The sequence below is a fragment of the Monopterus albus genome, unplaced genomic scaffold, assembly GCF_001952655.1.
Source record: "Monopterus albus unplaced genomic scaffold, M_albus_1.0 scaffold96.1, whole genome shotgun sequence".
Classification (NCBI taxonomy): Eukaryota; Metazoa; Chordata; class Actinopteri; order Synbranchiformes; family Synbranchidae; genus Monopterus; species Monopterus albus.
Window position 1 is genome coordinate 4,167,663 of NW_018127976.1, and position 23,853 is coordinate 4,191,515.

At 40.0% G+C, this 23,853-nt stretch overlaps 1 protein-coding gene across 1 annotated transcript in view; it reads left to right on the forward strand.

Moving 5' to 3' along the window:
* The window catches only part of LOC109965141 (partitioning defective 3 homolog), a 428,297-nt gene that overhangs the window by 268,757 nt on the left and 135,687 nt on the right, over positions 1-23,853 (forward strand). Inside the window, exons 19-20 of the mRNA XM_020608934.1 lie at positions 8,291-8,524; positions 14,150-14,387. Of these exons, the coding sequence (XP_020464590.1) occupies positions 8,291-8,524; positions 14,150-14,387 (472 nt within the window). The remainder of the gene's footprint in view (positions 1-8,290; positions 8,525-14,149; positions 14,388-23,853) is intronic.

Consider the following 23,853-nt stretch of genomic DNA (forward strand, 5'->3'; position numbering starts at 1 on the left):
CATGTATATTGTACTGATGGCAGTATACTGTATATACATATATATATATATATATATATATATATATACAGAGCCTTGCGAAAATATTCGCCCCCCTCAAACTTAGCCGGGCAGCGAGGCTTCAGACGTCATCATTTTCAGCTCCTCACCTAAATGACGCAAGCCTCGATACGTGCATCGCGGAAACGCCCCCTCCCCTACTCGGCACACGCTTCGAAGCCTCGATACGGAACGTCACATCACTAGCTGCCTCAGTCCAATCTTTTTGTCTGGACCACCCCTGTCCATAGACCAGCAACATGGTAACTTTAAAAGAAAGTTTACACACACTAACAATACAAAATTAACCATATGTGCATGCTTCATTGATTAATTGTGTACAGTATTGTTCAAAATAATAGCAGTACAATGTGACTAACCAGAATAATCCAGGTTTTTAGTATATTTTTTATTGCTACATGGCAAACAAGTTACCAGTAGGTGCAGTAGATTCTCAGAAAGCAAACAAGACCCAGCATTCATGATATGCACGCTCTTAAGGCTGTGCAATTGGGCAATTAGTTGAAAGGGGTGTGTTCAAAAAAATAGCAGTGTCTGCCGTTGACTGTACAAACACAAAACTATTTTGTACAAACGTTTTTGTTTCTAGGATTTAGCAATCCTGTGAATCACTAAACTAATATTTAGTTGTATGACCACAGTTTTTTATAACTGCTTCACATCTGTGTGGCATGGAGTCAACCAACTTGTGGCACCTTTCAGCTGTTATTACACTCCATGATTCTTTAACAACATTCCACAATTCATTTACATTTCTTGGTTTTGCTTCAGAAACAGCATTTTTGATATCACCCCACAAGTTCTCGATTGGATTAAGGTCCGGGGATTGGGCTGGCCACTCCATAACATTAATTTTGTTGGTTTGGAACCAAGACTTTGCTCGTTTACTAGTGTGTTTGGGGTCATTGTCTTGTTGAAACAACCATTTCAAGGGCATGTCCTCTTCAGCATAAGGCAACATGACCTCTTCAAGTATTTTGACATATGCAAACTGATCCATGATCCCTGGTATGCGATAAATAGGCCCAACACCATAGTAGGAGAAACATGCCCATATCATGATGCTTGCACCACCATGCTTCACTGTCTTCACTGTGTACTGTGGCTTGAATTCAGAGTTTGGGGGTCGTCTCACAAACTGTCTGTGGCCCTTGGACCCAAAAAGAACAATTTTACTCTCATCAGTCCACAAAATGTTCCTCCATTTCTCTTTAGGCCAGTTGATGTGTTCTTTGGCAAATTGTAACCTCTTCTGCACGTGCCTTTTTTTTAACAGAGGGACTTTGCGGGGGATTCTTGAAAATAGATTAGCTTCACACAGACGTCTTCTAACTGTCACAGTACTTACAGGTAACTCCAGACTGTCTTTGATCATCCTGGAGCTGATCATTGGCTGGGCCTTTGCCATTCTGGTTATTCTTCGATCCATTTTGATGGTTGTCTTCCGTTTTCTTCCACGTCTCTCTGGTTTTGCTCTCCATTTTAAGGCATTGGAGATCATTTTAGCTGAACAGCCTATAATTTTTTGCACCTCTTTATAGGTTTTCCCCTCTCCAATCAACTTTTTAATCAAAGTACGCTGTTCTTCTGAACAATGTCTTGAACGACCCATTTTCCTCAGGCTTTCAAATGCATGTTCAACAAGTGCTGGCTTCATCCTTAAATAGGGGCCACCTGATTCACACCTGTTATTTCACAAAATTGATGACCTCACTGATTGAATGCCACACTGCTATTTTTTTAACACACCCCTTTCAACTAATTGCCCAATTGCACAGCCTTAAGAGCGTGCATATCATGAATGCTGGGTCTTGTTTGCTTTCTGAGAATCTACTGCACCTACTGGTAACTTGTTTGCCATGTAGCAATAAAAAATATACTAAAAACCTGGATTATTCTGGTTAGTCACATTGTACTGCTATTATTTTGAACAATACTGTATGTCTAAACCTAATGTCAAATCAAATGCCTAAAATCTGCCTAAAACCCAAAAGAAAGTCTACACACATGAACAAAGAAAACTAAATAACATTACCTAACTAATTCCATTGCTGGTGGCGGCTTACGCCCTCACATGGTGAAGGCCGGGCTGAGGCCTTCACAACCACTCTGCTTTCAAACAACACCTGATTGAGTGGTTAACGTGCTCAAATATGCCACCCCATACAGACTTTCATTCAATTCAATTGCTGGGTTTTTTGTTCTATTTTAATCCTGTACCAGGTGCTCAGCAGATGGATTTCATTTCTTTGAAGCTCACCATTGTTGCCATATGGCAAACTGGTCAGACACACTGTAGTTCAATTACATTTAGACAGGGAATAAGACTGAGTGAGGAAAGAAAATGGATGAAAGAGCCATGAGGTATTATGGCAGGAAATAATACAGTAGCACATTCTAGCCACTTTTCCCGATGATTGACAGGCTCCTGCATGAGGTGTAATATCTGCTCAACTTATATCACTGTTCTCAAAATGTGTGCTTGCACTTCCTGATTCTGTTTCTTTTTGCTTTGTTTGTGCTCAGTAACATGGTACAGAAGCACTAACCACTTGTGCCTGTTTATGTTCTTTAACTGTAGCATATGAGATTAACGGCAGCACAAAGACCAATGGAGCTACACACCCAATGCAATACACTGTCACTATTATTACAGTAACCATTATGACTGTTCATCTGGGTCCATGGGTCAATAAGAGATTGGAAAAGCAGTCTCAGTCCTTCTCCTTGTCCAGCTAATAACAAAGCCTGACTGGTTGTATGATTTCGGCACCTTTGGATTTATATTGAGGACTGTGTTGTTTGAGGTAATTGTAACATGACTAAAGGATACTTTTCATATTGCTAAGAGGGTGTTGCATGGTGCTGAATAGAGACTTGGGAACTACGGTGGGAACCTGTGTCATTGTGCTCCTTCTGCAGTACAAATGACTGAAGAAAACACTCGTTACTCCAGAAGGTGTGGAAAGCTGGAGAAGGCCAGGCAATAGAGGGGCTTTGCAATAGAAAGTCATTTATGACCAGTTGGCCACTTCAGCTCACAACTGATCCATCATAATTGGGCTGTTTTTATCTTTGTTGTAGTAGCATAGCCTTAGAGTGCATTAACTGAAACAAACTGAGCCAATAATTGTCACGAGGGTATACTTTATAGGGATTTCTGTGGTCCATAATTAAAAACTACTATGTCTGTTGCTGGTTATGTAAATGGGTATTTTGGAAAACACACACACACACACACACACACACACACACACACACACACACACATCCTTGCGGTTGTCACTCACAGGGTTCATACGTAGACTATTTCCAGGTGACTTACCCTAATCTAAACCAGGACTACTACTTGTCTAACCTTAACCCTAACACCTAACTTTAACTAAAGCCAACATTTGCTCTAACCCTCCATCCCATTATTTTCATAACATTCAGTGAATTAGTCATGGGGCCCAGCCTCCGGTCCCTACAAGTGACTTCCAGTCCCTGCAAATAATTGTGCTCCCCATGTTCCATCCTCTCAAGTATACATAATCAAGGCCACACAGGTATGTGGCAGAATAAAGCACTTCACATCTCATTCTGACAACATTCAATAGGCCTACTGCACCACTGTGGCCATTTTAGCAATTTTCTTGCTAGATATGCTGATTTCTGCAACTCCTGTAGCAACATGTGGGGAAAACATAGTCAAAATTGTTGGTCAGACTTCAACTCCTTTCCCTTGAAGTGGACTTAAATTAAAGCTACAGTATGCAACTTAAGGAAGCAATAGCTTGGCACTCCAAATCAATCCACTCTGCTCCGCCCAGCACTCCCTCTCTTTGCTTCACTATGCTGTACTAAATTCTGGTACACTCCACCACACTCTGCCCAGCTATTCAGATATTTGAAATTACAATAAGTGTGAATGCAATAAAACCTACTGATCAAGCTGAAATTATTGAAATTCTCTGCCTGGTTAGAGAGGTCAGTCCTGCTTCAAGCCTTTTAGATGTTAATATCTCTGCACGGCTGTCAGTGTTGTTCAATGACTCTGGGTCACAGGAGGCTTCAACTGCACCTCTCCACATTAAGACAAGGTTTGGAGCATGTTTCTGCAGCAAAAATATGTGAAAAAGTTCCATACTGTAGCTTTGATTAATTTTGGAACGTTTGCTGATTTTTCTGACAATTGTGTTTTTAATATTGTGTACATACTTCTCATACATCTTCATACATCTCTAGTTGTATTCAGGTTGGATAAAATTCTAAAATATCAACCCTAAGTCCACAAAGATTTCATAGAAGCATCCCTTAGTTTTCCAAATCATTTATTTATCTGTTTTCCTTATGTGTTACATATATCAGATGTTTAATCAGAAATGGTGACTTTAAAAGAGAGAGAGACAGGATGTGTGTTATTTCTTTTAAAAGAATATAAAGGCTGGGCCAGGGAAACACACAAGCAGCAGATGAAGCAATTGAAGACAATCAGTGTCAGTGTAAAGCTGGGGCTGGTGAGAAGGCAAGTGACAGGAAATAGTCTTCAGAATAAGAGAACAAAACAGGAAGTTGAACCCAAACCACTAAGGTCATAGGAGCCCAGCTGAACACCTCACTTGCAATGATACCTAGACGTGGCCTTCCCCCGTCCACCTTGGCGACTAGATTTATGATATTCATCCTTGTATTGGTCTGCTTAAAGCCCTAATTTTCTAAATAAGTAATGTGTAATGGAGCCCCTGTCTGTACACAGGTCTGTACATGCAAGGGCCTGAATAATGGCAGGGGAATATAATTTTAGCTGCTTTAATCATATTATGTCCTGCAATAACTGCTGTTGCTTTACTCATAGTTTGTCACATACCTCCCCTTTATTATTCAATGTCAATAAATCTTGTCCAGTTAACTAGCATGTTGGTTATCTTTGTCTTCAGCCATGACAAAATTCCAGGTGGATTTACCCTCTATTTGGTTTGATTTTTTTTTTTTTTTTCTATTGTGATGTTTTTCATTTCTCCTCTAGACGTGTGGGGAGTGACAAATCTATGTTTGTATGCAGTGGGGGAAATATGTATTTTCATCCCTTTGAATAAGATGGAGATGAGGAGCAGAGCACTGAGGCTTCTGTTGTGTGATAGGAATCACATAATAGAGCATACAGAGAGCTGTCTGTCAAACTCTCCCAGGAGAGCTGGGGCTACTTAGGATGAAAACAAAGGCAAGTCCGAGGCAGCCGGGGTCTATAGACAAACTGTCTGTCTTTGCCTCACTCTCCCGTTCTCTTTGTCTCCCTGCTTCTCTGAGTCACTCACCATGTTGGCTAGAAACAATGGTGAACGGGATCATGGTGCAGAATACCGAGTGGGAAGTTAATTCTCTGTACAGCAGATGTCATTTGTGTTTCCTTAAACTGTTGCATCCTGTGCAGCTCTAACTTGCAATCGCATTGTGTCAGACATGTACCCTGCATGTCTGTTGTTAGCGGACATTATGAATAGGCTAGAAAAAAATTACATGGCATTTGTAATATGTAGGAAAAAAACACAGCAACTCCTGTTGCCAGTTTTCTCTTGTCCTTCATATGAAGAGATTACTCCCTCAAAACACACGAATTACATGCTTTTTACTTGCGTTCTCCTGGTCTTGTAAGGATGTTAGTGTTTTCCTGACATAAGAATTTATCATAATCAGAAATGGTCGATCTCTTCTGAGGGAATAAGCAGTAAAATGAGCCTTCTGTGTCAGTACTTGACCCATTAGTCATTTGTAGTATGTAGTTTCATTTTACTGTCTAGTGCAGCGTGTAGGTGCACATATAGGCTGAGCTCTCACAAAATGCAATGTAGCATCATAGGACTGGTATTCCTTTATTTTTAATTGCACTTTTGGATTGAATCCAAATTCTCTACTGGACACTGATGAAAATGCTTTCAAGATAGCAGTATGTTTACTAGTCTGGAAACCAAACACCACTGGCTGGCAGTTTATCTTTTAGCCTTTTAGACACCAGATCTAGCTGCCACAGATTATAGAGAACTATTTACACTCAATAAAGGTGCATTGGTAGCAAATACAACAAAAAGACTGATGTTCTTGCAATTTGGCCTTAAAGTAGCACGAAAACCTTTAGTTCCTTGAAAATGACACATTGTTCGAAATAAAAACATCCATCAGCACTGCTCTTTCCTGCATTTGTCTTCTGCGAGTAACAGTCTCGATGATGTGTGGTGGAACTGAGCTGGATAGTCACTCATAAGCTACTGTAGATTGTGCATGTTTAAGGGATTGAGAATAGGATAGCAACAAAACAGACACCCTTCTACTGCCAAGATTACTAGATGATAGCAATAGTGTCATGCATTTCTACAGTACTGCCAGTTTACCCTCATTTTCTTAAGCTCTTAACCCATTCATATAGCATGCTTTTGTAATTGCTGTGCATTCTTTCTGTTTCCGCCTCCAGCATAGTGAGTGTACCCTATAATATGGTTATTATTTTCTTTCACTGATAAGATTTATTTTCTTTGCCTAATCTGTGTTGGGCTGTGCAACCCTCCATCTAAAGATTTACTGTGATCACCCAGCTGCAGTAGGTCTTGCCTCATTTAGAACACTTTAAACATGTCAAGGATCCTGTTGATGGTGGATGACAGAAGTGTGTGTGTGTACATCATTAGTTTGTGTTATTGTGCCTACTGGAGAACCTCTGCACCGAGCACACATAAACATATACAGCCAATGTTTGCATGTGTGTGTTATATTCAGTGGGGGTAGAGACAAGACAAGACCTAATCACATTTGCTATTGAATCCAATAGGAAAAGCTGTAGGAATGCTTTTTTACTCTACATGAGGAAACAGCAGCACACACTGACTACACATGGAGGGTCTATATGTTCTACAGGGATTTGTAGAGACACAGTGCTGTTCTGTCTAGTGTCCAGTGACATGTGCTGTGTCCTCAAAGAGTCAACGAGGCTGCTAAATAAATGAATCAAGTTTATCTATTATTACTGATAGTTTTCACTGCAGAGGTTTGCATCATACAAGGTTTCACTTGCAAAAATTTAGAAATCCATCTTATTACATTTGAGGGCACTGTGCTGCGCCCTGAACTGAGGTAGAATAAAGGGAATAGAAAATCAACCAGGCTGGTTGTTTAAGAAGTGGCGTGTAAGGTAAGAGCTCCAGGGAACTGGCAGACACTTCCTGACAAAATTAAATACCAATACCTGAGTCGCGCTTCACTTACACCCTAAACAAACCCTTGGCAAGCATTGAAAAAATAATTACAGCTGTCCAGGGCCTCACTCCTATGGTGAAGAGACTGACTGTTAAACATACACAGCTGGACTAGTTTATCTACAGGCAATATGTAAGTCCTTTTTACAAGTATGACATATAAGAACTGCTCTAATTAACTACTTGCAAAAATGGTTCATGTCATAACAGTCCTTCATGTATACCATGCATACATATTACAAGATAACTATTACTTTTGCATGCTTATGCTTTGTGCAGCATTCTGTTGTAAAGTAAATAAAGTGTGTGCCATCAATCTTGCTTCATAAAGGAATTGCTGCCAATGCACCATATTGTCATGCTGATAGTAAAGTGCTGTTGTGCGTTGCTATGAGCTCTACTTGTATGATGGTGTAGTGGAAAGATTCCACGTGCCAGCTTTGTTCTGCAGGTTGTCTATGTCAAGTTGTTTTGGTAGTTTTTGCCCACCAGGCTAATCAACATTAGATTTTTCTCTCTCCTTTCAAGCAGAGAGAAGACCACCTATTGAAATAATTTTAGGTTTATACTATAAAAATATTAAGGGCATTTACAATATTTTACTACAACACTATAATCACTCTGGTCTTGCGTTACTTGTGTCTTTGGTATTGTCTTTTATGTACATAATATTTCAGTCATATAAAACAAAAGAAAAAAGGTTGAATTATCATTCTCAACAGGCCTCAGTGAAGATATCATACTCTGTTCTCATTTCACACACTTCATTGACCAGGCAATGGCATCATTTGTATTTTATGTTAATTGCCAGACTCATACTTTCTCTTTGTTTGCCACATACAACACACAACATCATCCCATTCAAAATAGCAAAAGGATGATAAATGTTTCATGGACACACAATATGTTCTATGGTAACAGGTTTTAGGTTGCCTTTTGGGGGCTGTTAGAGTCACACAACATTAGACTGCTTGGCTCAGTGATGCTATTTCCTCTTTCCACAGGCTCTGCAGAACAAGAGGGCAGACCGTCACTGGGCCTGAAAATGTCCAGTTCCCATGAAAGCCTTCAGATGCCTGTTGCTGAGGCAACACTGAAAAGTGAGATCAATGTCAACAGGTCACACTCACGGATCGTCAGGAGCCGCGGCTGCAATGAAAGCTTTCGAGCTGCAATTGACAAATCATATGAGAAACGTAGTGTCGGAATGGCAGAAGAAGCGAACAGCATGGAGACATGTGAGTGATTAGACAGTGAGTTTGTAGTTTGCAAGAGTTTTTATTCAGAGTAGTGATCCAAAATAATGTGCCCAAAATGTGTGTCATTAAACAACGTACAATGGAAGACATTAGTAGATTGCTAGAAAAGCAAACTAAGTTTCTGCCACAAAGCACATCTACATTAACTGTCCAGGTTACATGTTTATTAATATTCATGTTGAGCGTAGCTGTTGTTATACTCTTAAAGTGCATTGCCATATTTTGCTGGGGCATCATCCATATGGATGGCAAAATTTCTGCTATTTACGTACATACGTCAGGGTCCTATTGTATACATTTTACTCATAATATGTATGTGCAATTTCATTTTCCTCACATTTGTGCATTCCTGACTAAAACTGATACCTTGGCTGTGTCCGAAATCACTCCCTCCTCACTATACTCTCTCTTTCTCTCTCTCTCACTCTCTCTCTCTATATATATGTCTGAATTGAATGCTGTGTGTAAACCGATCTACTATATAGTGCACAAAAAGTCTACAATGGAATGTAAAAAAAAAATGTGCCTAGACCATATACACAACCTTCTGCTAACAATCCCATAATGCAGTGCTTCTCATTTTATCAGTGGCAAAAATATCATCACACGGTTCTACAGCTGTTAGCGATAATGCAAAATAAGGCCGTCGCTGGTAGGCTAGTGTTTAAGGAGCAGCGCTCTCACTGCTGCGCCCCGGGTTCAAATCAGGGTTGCGTCAGGAAGGGCATCCGACGTAAAACACATGCCAAATGTCAACATGCGAATTGTCACATTGATGATTCGCTGTGGTGACCCCTAAAAACGGGAAAAGCCGAAAGTAACTAGCAATAATGAAAAATGGCAATAATCATTAAGCGTCCCAAATCTCAGTTTACTATTGCCTATGTAGTGAACTACTTAGTGTACATTATATAGGGAGAACTGAATGAGTGAAAAGGTTTTGGACACAACCCAAGATCACTTTAGTTTATGCTTAACTATGAAGAGAAGAAAAAAGACTCGCCATATTTTGTTTGAGTGAATATATCAATTCTTACTTGGTGTTTGATGACAAAAGACAAGTTGAATATAGAGAGACAGCTGTCTTACATTTTGTGACAGGTAATAACACTGCAACACCACAAGAGTCATCACTTGATATAAATTTATATTCACCATTAAAAGATTCCATTAACAGAGCTGGGGGCATTTGAAAAAGAAGGAATTATTTGCCTGAAACGCTTTGTTCTCATAAGCTCTGTTAGCAATCCACTAAATACAGTCTTATCTCAGCAAAGAAAAATGGGGAAAGCAACCGATTTCCTTTGCCGCGCTATATTGCATTCTCCCTCATGATATTCAAATAACTCTGTTTTTCAATTTAGATAAAAGCAGCCAGTCTGTGCTCGTCACTGAGGTTAATAGTCAAAGTTGACAGATAAGCCTCTGCCTTCCTCTGCTCCCAGACTTTTATTTACATAAAAGAATGTGGCATCACCTAAAGAAAATGTGTCCCCACAAGATATCCTGCTGGGCCAAATGCACATCCCCTTTTGCTACTTAGTTGTGCATCATATGAGGAAATGAAAAAGAAAAAAGGAAAATATACAGTACAAGGCACAAATCCCTTCTTTTACATGCTGGAATAAGACAATTTTGTCTGTCTTCTCTGACGGGTCATCTTATATGTCCTTGATTATTAAAGCAGGAAAGTGTAATGGCAGACTTATAGTAAAGTGATGAACAGTTCTGCTTTTCTGTAGTAAGGTGCAAATGCAAATAAAAGCCTAAACCACCTGATCCACCAGGTGAAGGCGGGCTGAATACATCAGCATGATGAGCTGAAATTTGGGTGGATCTCATTTGTTTGCCACAACCAGGCATCCATAGTTCATGCTGTAGTGAAATAGGACGAGAGGGGCAAAGAACAATAAGGAGTGGTTTCTGGTGTGTTGTTAGCAGATCTTGCTCGACAAATTTTACATTCTGCCCCCCACCTCTTTTAATGATATGATCCGTGTCATAACATGTGAGTGTTTGCACTTAAGACACATCAACACAGCATTCAATCAGTGCATGGAGTCCCTGTGGCCGAGCAGTGGGGCGAAAAGATCACCCTATTATTTTGTCTTGTATAAATTAAAGCATAATAAAGGAGAAAAGAAAGGAAGAAAGAAACCAGCTCTCAGACACAAGCTGGCTCACGTTATCCATGTAAAGGAGTCATCTCATACAGCCGACTGCAACTGACACATCACTGGTCTGTTGCTGGTGCATTTTGAAGTATTGCATCAGAAAAATGTGATGCAAATGCCAAAATTCAAAAAATCTTCTAATTCACAAAAATGTTTTTATGCTTGCTTGAGGTGGTTTTTGACTTACTGTATGTGAAAAAGTTGGGACATTTGCCGAATAAGTTCTGACGCAGCAAACACTGAACTCACGTGATGGCTGTTTCAGCTGCTGATGTCTTTCCAATTTCACAAAACAAATGAAACAACCATGGCTGAAAGCAGGTGTGTGTGGACCAAGGAAGAGATCAAAGAGAAGTACAAGTTACCCAGTTGAAAATAATTTGGCCAGACTTCTCCATTTTCTCTGTTTACCAGTTTCTCTGTTTTGTTTCTGGGTTGTAACCTCTACTTCTACTTTTGATCACAGCCATTGTATGACACATTGCCTATGCTGCCATCTTCAGACGAAACTTGCGTAGTTTATCTGTGCTCTGACCACTTGATTGATAAACACCTAATTTGCATTTCTTAGTTTTTTCTTTTTTTCAAACTATCAAGGATTTGCTTCACATTTAGGTGGAAACCAGGCTTGTGAAAAAGTAGGAGCCGTAGGAGAGAGAGAGGAGCAAAACACCAAAGCAAACCTCATTGCCACTGGCTTCAAAAAACTGCGATAATTTGTACTTGATGTTTGCAAAATAGTCATTTACTACATCCCACATAGAACAAGCTGCGATACATTGAGTACTGTATATTCGGCCAGCCCTGCTTTCAACAACTGAGCCAAGTCTTTCTCTGTTTGGGTCATTTAAATTGCTATGGATGATGTCTGCTGTTAAAGGCTCTCTTCCGCTTTTCATATAGAGAATAGCTTCTTTTATGTCTTGTTACATTTTACAGTTTTTCTGAATTCCTAAAACACGTTTCCTGAAACCACCACTCATTTTCTTAAAACCTTAAACACAAATCCAAATACTCAAACTAAATTTACAAAACCTCTGACTTGTCTGGCAAAATCAAGCAATTGCTCCAAAATAATGTCACCAGCACTCAAAATCAAACAATGCTTTCAGATCATAAACACATAAGTCAGTCATATACACACTGCAGCTCATTCATTAGACACTAGATCAAATAATGGAGAACACCGCATCCAGGACATGTAGTTACAAAAATAAAAGTTTATTGTATATAGTAAAAAACACGCAAAACAAAAGAAATCACACAAGTATGGTGAATTTACCAAAAACCATGTTACAATCAAAAAAGAAGAACAAGAAGGAAAAAAAACACATCAGAAAAATTATTCTGCCTCAAGATCATGTCTTTGAGCTGGGCCCGGCCAGAGGGCTTCATCTATGTCACAGGCAATGTTGTCCCTTCCCAGACAATGGGCAAAAAACCCTGTGGTGTGGCAGATCCAGCCTTGACAAGACTGCACGTCTATGTCATTGCAGGCCAGTTCCATTGCCTGTAAGAGATTTTCCCTGGTATATGGCTTTCGGTCATAGACTTTCCACCGCCATGCAGATTAAAGCTCTTCTGTTGGGTTAAGGAAAGTGCTGTATGGTGGAAGGTCTTACTCTTCCTCATCCTTTTTGTCCATCACCTCATATTCCTCTACCTCTCATATTGTTATCCATAGTTGATGGATGCACTCGTGCCATCTGTGCACTTTGAACTGGCTTATGATTTGTACCTTCTCATCATATAATTAGAAACAAGTGTGAACAATTTTGAATCATTGTGTATAAACGATGACAACTGTGCTTTAGTTGTGTTTAAGTTTTGCTGTCCTCTGTTTAGTGTTTTGCAACACAAGTTCATCACAGTGCGAATTGTGTTTTAGTGAGTAAGAATGTGTTTAGAGTTTAGCAAAAAGAGTGCATGAGATTTGCAAACAGTGTCTAACTGCCTAAACTTGTTTAAGGATTTGCAGAAAGAGTGATTTATTTGACAAATTGGTTTTGGCTATTGAGAATTTGGTTCAGAGAATGGGGTTTATTGTTTTAGCAACTGTGGAAAAACTGTAAAAACTCAAAAATAAATGGTGACAATGTTGCATTTATTTATAAAAGTCAAGTTAGTTTGGCTTCTAACTTAATATGAGGCCTTTGTAAGACCCAGTGTAAAGAACCCACATTACATGCACAGATACTCATTCCCATGCACACAGACATACAAACACACATGCCCAGTGCTCTTTGTTTAATATGTTATCTGCAGACTGGCATCATTAAGGAATAGCCACATTAGCACTGCTGCTAATCAGAGTCTCAGTCATTGAAATAGTCAGATAAAGCTCACGGCTGCTTTTTGCTGCCATTGCTCTTAAGTGAATGATATGCTGGCAGCTAATTGAGCAATAAATCTGATACCCATCCAGAGCCTGCTCCCGATTCTGAGAAAAGGAAGGGAGTAGTTACATACAGCAATAAACTACATAACTGAGCACCCACCAGTTCACTCTCTGTTTTATGGTACTTTGTGTTGAGATTCTGTTTCAGTAATTTCCTCTAAAATGGCAGCTGAAGGCGATAGCTGATAGTGCCACAGATGACAAGAGAACAAAAACCCAACTGTTCATCCTTGAAATGTCTCCTCCTGTATGCTGAAAATACATTGCGGCATCCTTTCCCCCGTTTTTAATCACCAATAGGACATTTCTTTCCTCCGACTTGGACAATGACACACAAGACTGTAATAAGTTGTAATCTGAAGGACATCTACCTCATGCCTCAGATCGAGAGATACCGCACAGATAAAAGCTATTTTGATTCTGGAGTACACTGCATTTGCAATTAAGATCCCTGAGAGTCTTTTTCAAGATTATTTAAATGTATAATTACTGACAGATTAATTACATTTTGCACATCAGTTCTGATTAGATGTGATGGAAACTTTGGGTTTAATCAACCCTATGTCACCTAAGGAGTTTGATGGTTATAAATTAGTTCACACATAAATTAAGAACCAGATTCATATTCAACTGAAAATGCAACAAAAATGGGGGGAAAAAAGGTTAGTTTTTGAGATGTGTGAAATTTACACATTTGAAATAACTTCAGCCTTTTAGCTAAGTGAAAATATGTTCTACTGAACAGTATTCTCAGAGGAGTTCAGTGTAGATAGATGTTGCTCTAATGAGGAGGATGAATTCCGTGTGTTTTGTTTAAAGCTGTCATACCTTGTGGGACATTCTTTTAAAGGTTCACTATAAAAAAAAATAGGTGCTGATTGAGATCATACTGATTTGTTTGGTGTATGTGGAGTGAAGTGGAAGTTGAAGTTTTTGTCTACCTTTATCAACTTACACTTTGTATGCTCCTCTCCTTTCCTCTCAGTATCTGTATTTAACATCCTCTCCATCCTTCTTATCTCTTCCCTTCAGTGGACAAGGATACAGAAGAAAGTAGCCGATCAGGTCTTGAGTCGATGTCTACCAGCAGTGACCTCATTGTGAGCCCTGGGTTGAATGGCGAACTCTCCAAAGATGACAAACGGAAAGACTGGAACGAGGTTGGAGGGAAGGAAAAGAAGACACCTGAAAGGGATAAGGAGAAGGAGAAAGACAAGGACAAGAGCAAAGCCAAGAAAGGCGTGCTAAAGGGCCTGGGTGGCATGTTCAGGTAGGAACAAAGATAGAACTCATTTTAAACTCCAAAGCAAGTTCGCCCAAGTGTCGCCTGGAGCACTAGTCGCTATCTGCTTTATTTAATTCTACTGAACACTTTCAGTGCTGGATCATACAGAATTTGAATGCATTCGCTGGATGTTGCCAGTCCTAATCAGGGATCCCTCTCCTTGAACTCTATGAGACAGAGGGAGTGGGGGAGCTATCGACCTCAAGGCCTGCTGGCATTTTTGAGCTAGATTATTTTTAATAAGGGCAACATGTTTTATTCATAATCCCATGTGTGTGCACATCCTATCCAAACACGCTCAGCATTTTGTTAACCAGCAGACAATAATAAAGATCCTTGGGTGTTAATGTGTGAACTGAGGTTCTGGATAGAAGATCTTTGGAGATGATAAAATCAAATGCATGCCAGGATTGTTGCCTGTGGCTTGTTTATCGAGTGGTTGTATCACTATGCAATGGAAGAAATTTTGAGGCAGACTGGCTTGGGAGGCAATGGGTAGTCATGTTTGTTCATCAATTAAAAGAACAGCAAAAGATTCTATGTCAACTATTTCTTAGCAATGTAGCAACACTCACGCCTGCTGTGGATCTTTACCCTCATGTACCCAAGGACCACAAATTGGGTACATATACAATACTAGAAGAGACATGTCAAAAGACAAGATGAAAGCAAATACCCTGCATGTATCCAAAATTAGTGGGGGAGGCACATTAATTAATTCAATTCCGTGCACCTTTGAATGTGCCATAAATTAATAATGGAGGCAGTGTGGGCTGTTATTGTGCCATAAATTGTTTTCATGTAGATTAGTTTAATGGCATTAGTTAGCATATTGCATGGCAAGGCTTGATAATAAACAATAAACATGACAAGCATGTTTTGAGGTCACAATTGAGGAATGCGGGGAGCTCGCTTATCTCTCATTATTCTCACTCTTGTGGGTTTCTTACTTAACTAAATGCATAACGACTCATACAAGCACACATTCTGTTGCACACCAGGCATGAGCACATACAGTACACACATGTTCACCAGAATCTACACAGGTGTTCTGGATGGAATAAAAGTGAAACTTTAAGCTGCAAATTTTTAACTCTGTGACATGCAGTCAATGCATTTGATAAACCTTTGAGTGGCTGTGTGCTTTTCGTGATCAGTGGCTTCTGTATGATTTACACAGTGCATGTGAGTTCACGGCATACCCTATTTAGCCTCATCAATGTTCTTCATTATTTTAGCCCTTTTTACACTGTCCACTTAAGGTGGAATTATTCCTCCAATTTTCTGCCTTGCTGCTCTGTATAAAAGGTACCAAGCCAGCATGACAGGTCAGCGCTGAGCCTGCTTTATTCTCCCATGGGAGGTAAATGCAGTTTTTTGTGTTTCAGTTTATAAATCACTAAAATGACACACTTGGCACAATTAACAAAACTGACACTCAGGGAGCAAAAACCCAGCTCAACTCTCCAAAACTCTAAACACAATTTCTGCTTTGCAACCATGTTGCAATTTAACATACGTAATGCTTTTTGCTGAAAAGTCGGAAAAGGGTGGCTTGTTCCCTTCGGGTTGGTAGAGAGTTCCTGCCTCAAGTGGAGGAGTTCAAGTATCTTGGGGTCTTGTTCACGAGTGAGGGAAGGATGGAACGGGAGATTAACAGGCGGATCGGTGCAGCTTCTGCAGTAATGCGGTCGATGTACCGGTCCGTCGTGGTGAAGAAGGAGCTGAGCTGTAAGGCGAAGCTCTCGATTTACTGGTCAATCTACGTTCCGACTCTCACCTATGGTCATGAACTTTGGTCATGACATTTGATGCAAAAGTTTGATTTTGATTAATGTTTTTGTATTTTTTTGTGTAGGGCTTCATTTTGCAGGTTGTGTGAGGTGTTTTGCACTTTGGGTGCACTGTGTATTAGCAATTGAAAAAAAAAAAATTTAATTGGGACACTTGCTCCACTGGCTCTATGTAAAAGGAGAGCGGTGGCTTGAGGGTGTGTGTTTTGATAAAGTAAATGTGCAAGATGAGCAAAGCACTTCTCTATTCTATTCATCTGCCATTGTTGATTTGAAAGCAACAATGTTTCCAGTATGCTTTCTGACATTTGTGTTATATCTATGGTTATATTTTACACTGGACATCATGTTAAATATCATACCTGTAACACTGGGATGCTGGCATTATGCTGTCTTTCTTTAGGTTCACTGTAAATAGGTAAAGATGCAATACAGAGGGGTTAGCTTAACACCAGTTTAACAGAGGTTTTTCAGTGCCACCACCACAACTGGGCGACTGTGGTTCAGTGGGTAGAGCAGTTGTCTCCTTACCGGAGGGTTGGTGGTTCGAATCACTGTGTCTGCAGTCCACATGTTGAGATGTCCTTGGGCAAGACACTGAACCGCCAAGATGCCCCTATGGTTAGAGCCATCGGTGTGAGTTGGCGCCGCAGATGGTTGTCTTTGTTCTGTAACAGAAACAAATTCTGTGTGTGGAACATACTTGGCCAAATAAAGGTGATTATTAAGAATTGGCACGTGACAGGCCTCACTAACACTCCATGCATTTAACACCAGGCCCTGTGTCTCATGAACAGACAACTTCCTGAACCAACATGCTTCTCTGATTCTCAAGCTTTGTCTTTATTTATTTCTTTCTGCTGCACCTGCCACCTGTGGATACCTCAAACTATTTTCCACTTAAAACTGTGACACCCTCACACCCACAGCCACACATTTCCCGTTGTCTTTTTCCTGTCTCCTCCCCATTCTCTCAAAGCAAGAAACTGAGGTGAAAATGAATGTGTCACTGGATACTAAAACACATGTAAACTTGTTATTGGAAAGGGCAAAATCTGGTGCTTTGAAATGCCTAGAGGTCAAAGGGGATGTGAGAGAAAGTGAAATATCTGTGTCTCACTATAGTTTTAACAGTAATTTCATGGACAAGTTTTGCTGTACACGACAAAGGGTTTGGCTGAGGTAACTAACAGTGTCAGGATTATGGATAGAATTTATTATTACAATTAGCAGGTTTCCCATGGGAGCTCTCACCATAGCATCAAAACATCGGAAGCATATCCTGATTGGGTTAATTCCATGTGTAGCTTGTCATCGTGGTTTTATTTGCATAAAATAAACAGGCACTCATTTTTTCCTGCATTTTCACACATGCATGTACAGTACATTCACGTTCTCCCACTAAGGAGATTTCAATTTGTAGAACACTGCAATTTGAGCTCATTTTGACAGCCTGATGAATGTGTAGGTCACGTCAGCTTAATGGACAGCCTGATTGGGAGTGCATTTACATTAAAGCTAGAGGAAAGGAGGATGGTTTAATATAGGGAGCAAGAGGGAGGATACAAGGAGAGTCTGTGAGATGAATACTTTGAGTGCAAGAAAGGGTACAAGTGTGTGATGGAAACAAAATTAACTGCCTAAAGCCCAAAGCAAAGCAACTGCAGTCACAACCCCAGTTTCCCTTCCTCTCTGGATTCATTCTGGCAAATGTATAATCAGCAATGTTCTGTCTGTATCCCTGTGTCCGTAATTATTTATCTTCATGTTTTCTAGTAGATTGCAGTTTTTTCTGAATTGCTAAAACACGTTTCTTGAAACCACCACTCATTTTCTCAAAACCTTAAACACAAATCCAAATACTCAAACTAAATTTACAAAACCTCTGACTCATCTGGCCAAATCAAGCAATTGCTCCAAAATAATGTCACCAGCACTCAAAATCAAACAATGCTTTCAGATCATAGACACATAAGTCAGTCATATACACACTGCAGCTCATTCATTAGACACTAGATCAAATAATGGAGAACACCGCATCCAGGACATGTAGTTACAAAAATAAAAGTTTATTGTATATAGTAAAAAACACGCAAAACAAAAGAAATCACACATAAGTATGGTGAATTTACCAAAAACCATGTTACAATCAAAAAAGAAGAACAAGAAGGGGAAAAAAAACACATCAGAAAAATTATTCTGCCTCAAGATCATGTCTTTGAGCTGGGCCCGGCCAGAGGGCTTCATCTATGTCACAGGCAATGTTGTCCCTTCCCAGACAATGGGTAAAAAATCCTGTGGTGTGGCAGATCCAGCCTTGACAAGACTGCACGTCTATGTCACTACAGGCCAGTTCCAATGCCTGTAAGAAATTTTGCCTGTAAGAGATTTTCCCTGGTATATGGGTTTTGGTCATAGACTTTCCACCGCCATGCAGATTAAAGCTCTTCTGTTGGGTTAAGGAAAGTGCTGTATGGTGGAAGGAACTCATTCTGTTCTTGGTCTTACTCTTCCTTGTCCTTTTTGTCCATCACCTCATATTCCTCTACCTCTCATATTGTTATCCATAGTTGATGGATGCACTCGTGCCATCTGTGCACTTTGAATGGGCTTATGATTTGTACCTTCTCATCATATAATTAGAAACAAGTGTGAACAATTTTGAATCATTGTGTATAAACGATGACAACTGTGCTTTAGTTGTGTTTAAGTTTTGCTGTCCTCTGTTTAGTGTTTTGCAACACAAGTTCATCACAGTGCGAATTGTGTTTTAGTGAGTAAGAATGTGTTTAGAGTTTAGCAAAAAGAGTGCATGAGATTTGCAAACAGTGTCTAACTGCCTAAACTTGTTTAAGGATTTGCAGAAAGAGTGATTTATTTGACAAATTGGTTTTGGCTATTGAGAATTTGGTTCAGAGAATGGGGTTTATTGTTTTAGCAACTGTGAAAATCTGCTTTATTGGCCAGGCGTGTCGGACACACAAGGAATTTGACTCTGGTATAGATCCATTGCATTTTGCAGCATGTGTGCATATTCATCTTCAGAATGTTATGCATGTTCTTGCATTTATATTTTTGCAGCTAAATACATTTTAATGTCTGTAAATATGTCTTTTTTTGAGAAATTATGGAAATGAAGGAAATATATCAAAATGTAAGAAAAGAACAGTACATGAATGAGATAAGCAAGTGAAGGCTACAAAATGAGGGCTTGAGGGGCCAGGTAGGTGGAAGGGGTGGGGGAAGAGAGAAGGAGAGAGAGAATGTGTGCAATGAAGTGAACTGGGGCACCAAGAGAGAATGGGAAAGGATGAAAGGGAAAGGGAGAGGGGGAGGAGAGAAGGAAGCTTTTCACTGTGGCAGTCATACTGTGGTACAGTCTGCCTGGAGGGAGAATTGAGGATTTCTGGTGATTTTTTTTTTTTTTTTGTACATTGTATGTGTGTGTTTGAGCGGTTTCAATGAGCATGTAAATTTGCATGTGTGTACAGATGAAAAGACTGTGTTAATGGGCTCTGGCATCCTTGCTTCTCTGTGCTTCCTCATCCCAGCCCCCTCTTCCACCTTCCCCACCAATCTGATAAAGTATGCCTCATGCTGAGCCATCATCCGGCACTGGAGCCCAGTGTGACAGCCTTGCCCCCCCACCCCCAACATCCTCCCAACCTCGATCTCCCCTGGGCACTCATCTGCCTGCTCCTCTCAGCAGATGTAGCCCCACTCAAGAAGAAAGGGGTGTCGAGTGGGTGGAAAACAGTAAACGCTGGATGCTTTCTAACTTTCAGTCTTTATTATTCTTAGGCAGCATGGAAGTGTGCTGGGAGTGTGGCGACTTGGCATGAGTGTGCATGTGCATTTGCATGCATGTGTGAGTGTGCCTAGAATATGCTATATGAACCACACCATGAAAGGATGATTATGTGTAAGATGAGAGCACATTGCTGTGCCGCTCCATGTCTTTATACCATATAAATCTTTCTGCTTGTGAATGCAAACAGTTGTTGGAGGGTAAGCTGGTTTCATCATTAGTATATGGACATGACACACATTAGCCTGGCTTTATAAAATGTATACACACAGACCACACAGAGGGTGCTTGCTGGATCAAAATACACCCCTAGTCGCCTCCACCCTCCCAAACACCACTCAAATGCTCACATATGCTTGTAGTATTATAGCACAGTTGATTTGGAGACAGTAATTAGCTGCCTCCACAGGTGGGCTCTGACATCTGCTGAATATAATCTGAGAGAAAATTATAATTGTTTTTCTTTTGCTCTGCCTCACTCATCATGTCTATGGTGATGTAGTAAAGGCAATCACAGGGCACAGCATCAAGCTGGAGCTGTATGTGAGAATGGATATGAGTGCAGCAGAAGATAATTACATGACAAAAAACTAAGTAACACATCATGGCCTGTGGATGGTGATGAAAGAATAAATATCAGCTCGCATCATGATAGCCACTTGTGAGGAAGTGCTTTTCTTTAGTCTCCATGTAGGCCATGATTCACTCCCTTGAAATGTGTGAGCAACAAAATAACTTCCTGTAATCTTTAGAGGCACTTTTGTGCTGCTGGCCCAAGCCTTTAACTTCCCTGTGGAGTGGGCAATAGTAAAGTGAGCCACAAATTTCCCCTGTCACAGATAAATATTTCACACAGACCTGTATGGTGAACTTTTTGCTGCTTTTAGCAGCTTTGCCAGGTGCAAGGTTGTACCTTAATATCACCTTCAAATGGCTACACAGCTAAATGAAATATCATGTCACTGAGGGTACCATACAAAGAGAGGATAAGCTTTTTCATCTTCTCAGAAAAAAAAACATCTTTTGAGAAAAACTCCCACCTGCATCTTCAAAGACGGTGCAGGATCCTTCGACTTTATAGGGGTCATTTTTGCTGGGCACACTCCAAACTCTTCCACAAAAATGTCCTCTGTGTGCAGCATTTTATTACTCCCCTGCCATTCATGAACTAAAGAGGCACAGCAGGGGGACAAACAGCTACCAGCTCAAAGTAACAAGTCCCCACCGACAGGGTTAGCGCCACTGTCACAGAGTGGAGCAACACTAGAAAACAGAGAAAACAACTTGTTTGTGTCAAGAAATTAGATGTCACTGTCCAATTGTGGCAGGGTAAATCACTGAGATGTAGGGAGATGCTGAGGGATGAGGATTAAGGAGGGGGAGGAGGGGGTGCTCTGCGACCTCAACCACCATGCAGTAATGAGAGATGGTTGGGGGGCTTTGCACTTCCTCTGCTTTTTTGGCCACTCGATGCAAATGTGATTGGGCAGCACTGGGCCTACGTCAGACCGCCCTGGAGTAATTAGGTTTAGAATGATCACGCAGTGCTCCAAGATAGACCCTGAAGCATGGCACGTGGGGAGGCTGTGTGAGGAGGTGGTGCTGCATGAGTGAGTTAATTGAATCTGAAATCTTGTCGGCCTGAAATGAGATCCACTGATGTCTCTCACACTGTGTCGAAGGAAGAGGGTTGCAAACATGACTGAATTCATAAAGTGTGTTATTAAAGAGCCCAAATTAAGTGTAGCAGTGCACCCCTCCATACTCTACCAGGTCTATGACTACTAATGATCCAACCCCAGTGGAATCACACCCAGACCCATGAAGCCCAAGGCTTCTCTCCTTTATCCATTTTTCCAATGGCTCTTCTTGTAACAACCTTGGTGTTCCAAACAGAAACCACTTTGTTTGTTGTTGTTTTTTTTACATTCTACCTTTGTCTTTTCACACTTTGAGATTTGAGATACTTTGATTCCACTTGGATGTAATTGTTTTTTTTTTTGCTCTGATCTGCTTTGCTCACGAAGAAAAAAAGTTGTTCCTATGTGAGTTGACTCTTATAGGACAGATTTGAAAATAGTGAGAAAGCTTTAAGAACATATAGAAGGGTGTGAGTATGGTACAATCCCAATTTCTTTTTCTAAACAGTACAAATGAATCACTGCTGCCTTCTGAAATTATACCATATCAGTTGTTTTGGTCTGAGGAAGGAGAAAGTATAAGCTGAACTAGAAAAGAATGCGCTTGATGTTACAGAAACAGAGGTGGGAAATGCACACGGAAAAGGCAGTTTATTTCCCCTATGTGCCATGCAAATAAAGTGGGCTGCCTGCTAGGACACACTGCCAGGAGAAGGCTTAGCATGTAATGAGACACGGGCCTCTGGTTGTAGTGACCTTCCATCCACAGACTACCCACTTGCCGATGTGTGCACACACCATAAAATGTGAGTGAAAAATGGGTAGTAGGAGAGAGACAGGCACAATGAATGCAAGGTGAAAAAAAGCTGGCGAAATTGCTTTTAAATTACAATGGTAATATCAATCGATGTTACATTACACTTCTGATTTCCATCAAAGGCAACCGATTAAAGCCAGGAACCTTATTCCTCTTGTTCTGTCAGCATCTCAACATGTGTTCGGCATGTAAAATGGAAATGTATGTTTTTCCTTTCTGGGTTTCCACCTTCCTCTCTCTCCTGCTCTGATCTTCTTCTGTCTTTGGTGAGTCTGTCAAAGAAATGGAGATTGTTTTCATGGTTGGATCAGGGTTTCATGTTTTCTTATGTTTGTCATGAAGGAGTCTTTATTGGGCTCCTACTAACATATGTGAGCAGTTTTATCTCATTGTTGGTAGTTCCGAGGGTGGGGGTGGGGGTAGAAGGAGGGCTGAAGGAGAGAGGTAGTTAATAAGTTTATTGTGTGCATTAACAACTGTATATTCAGCCTAGTATGTATAAGAATTATATCCATATTGAATATTTCTCCATGTTCTAATTTACATCCAGTGCCAATGTTTGCATATTGATTACCCAGAACACTGATGCTTTCTTATTGTAAATAAAATGTCTGCGTAACCTTAGCTATTATGAAGTTGTATTTAGTTACCCATGGCCACATTATTTTCTTGACTTTAAGCATACCACAGTTGTTATTGTGAAAATTATGAAGATGTCACTATTAGATATTAAAGACATTTAATTTTTTTTAAAATGTTTCAGTATAGCCCAAACTTAAAGATCTTGACAGCTTCACCTTTCTTGATCACACCATGGGCTACTTGTAGTCTCAGTCTTTTGTTATACTAGATTTCCTGTTAACCTTACTGATCCCTACACAAGGAGAGTATTTTCTCCTTGATCACACGGTTTTCTCCTTTGCTTTCTAGCAGTTTAGCAGTTTTCCCACAAAATCCATGTTTTTTTCTTGTGCTATAAAGCAAGTTACATTTGTGCTTTACCTCAATTCAGTATAGTAGATACTGTATATTAGGGCTGGGCGATATGGCAAAAAATAAAAATCTAGGTTTTTTCATAAAATGTGACCGATTCACGATTTCGATTTCGATTTTTTTTTTTTATGTGTAACTAGCCAACTTAAACACAAGTACAACAACGTGACTGAAGTAACATTCTCTTCTTAAGTAACTTGAAAAACCAGTTTAAGAAACATTGTATTTTAGTGTGCATGCCATACATAAATTGGTCAACAAGGTGTAAATAAATGTAAAACAAATTCTCTAATGAAATGTCTTTGCAGCTGAATTAAATATGAAAGTAAATATTGAATTCTTCTTAATACAGAGTAAGAAAATAACCATTTTAAATCAATGACCAATGATTTTAACCAAT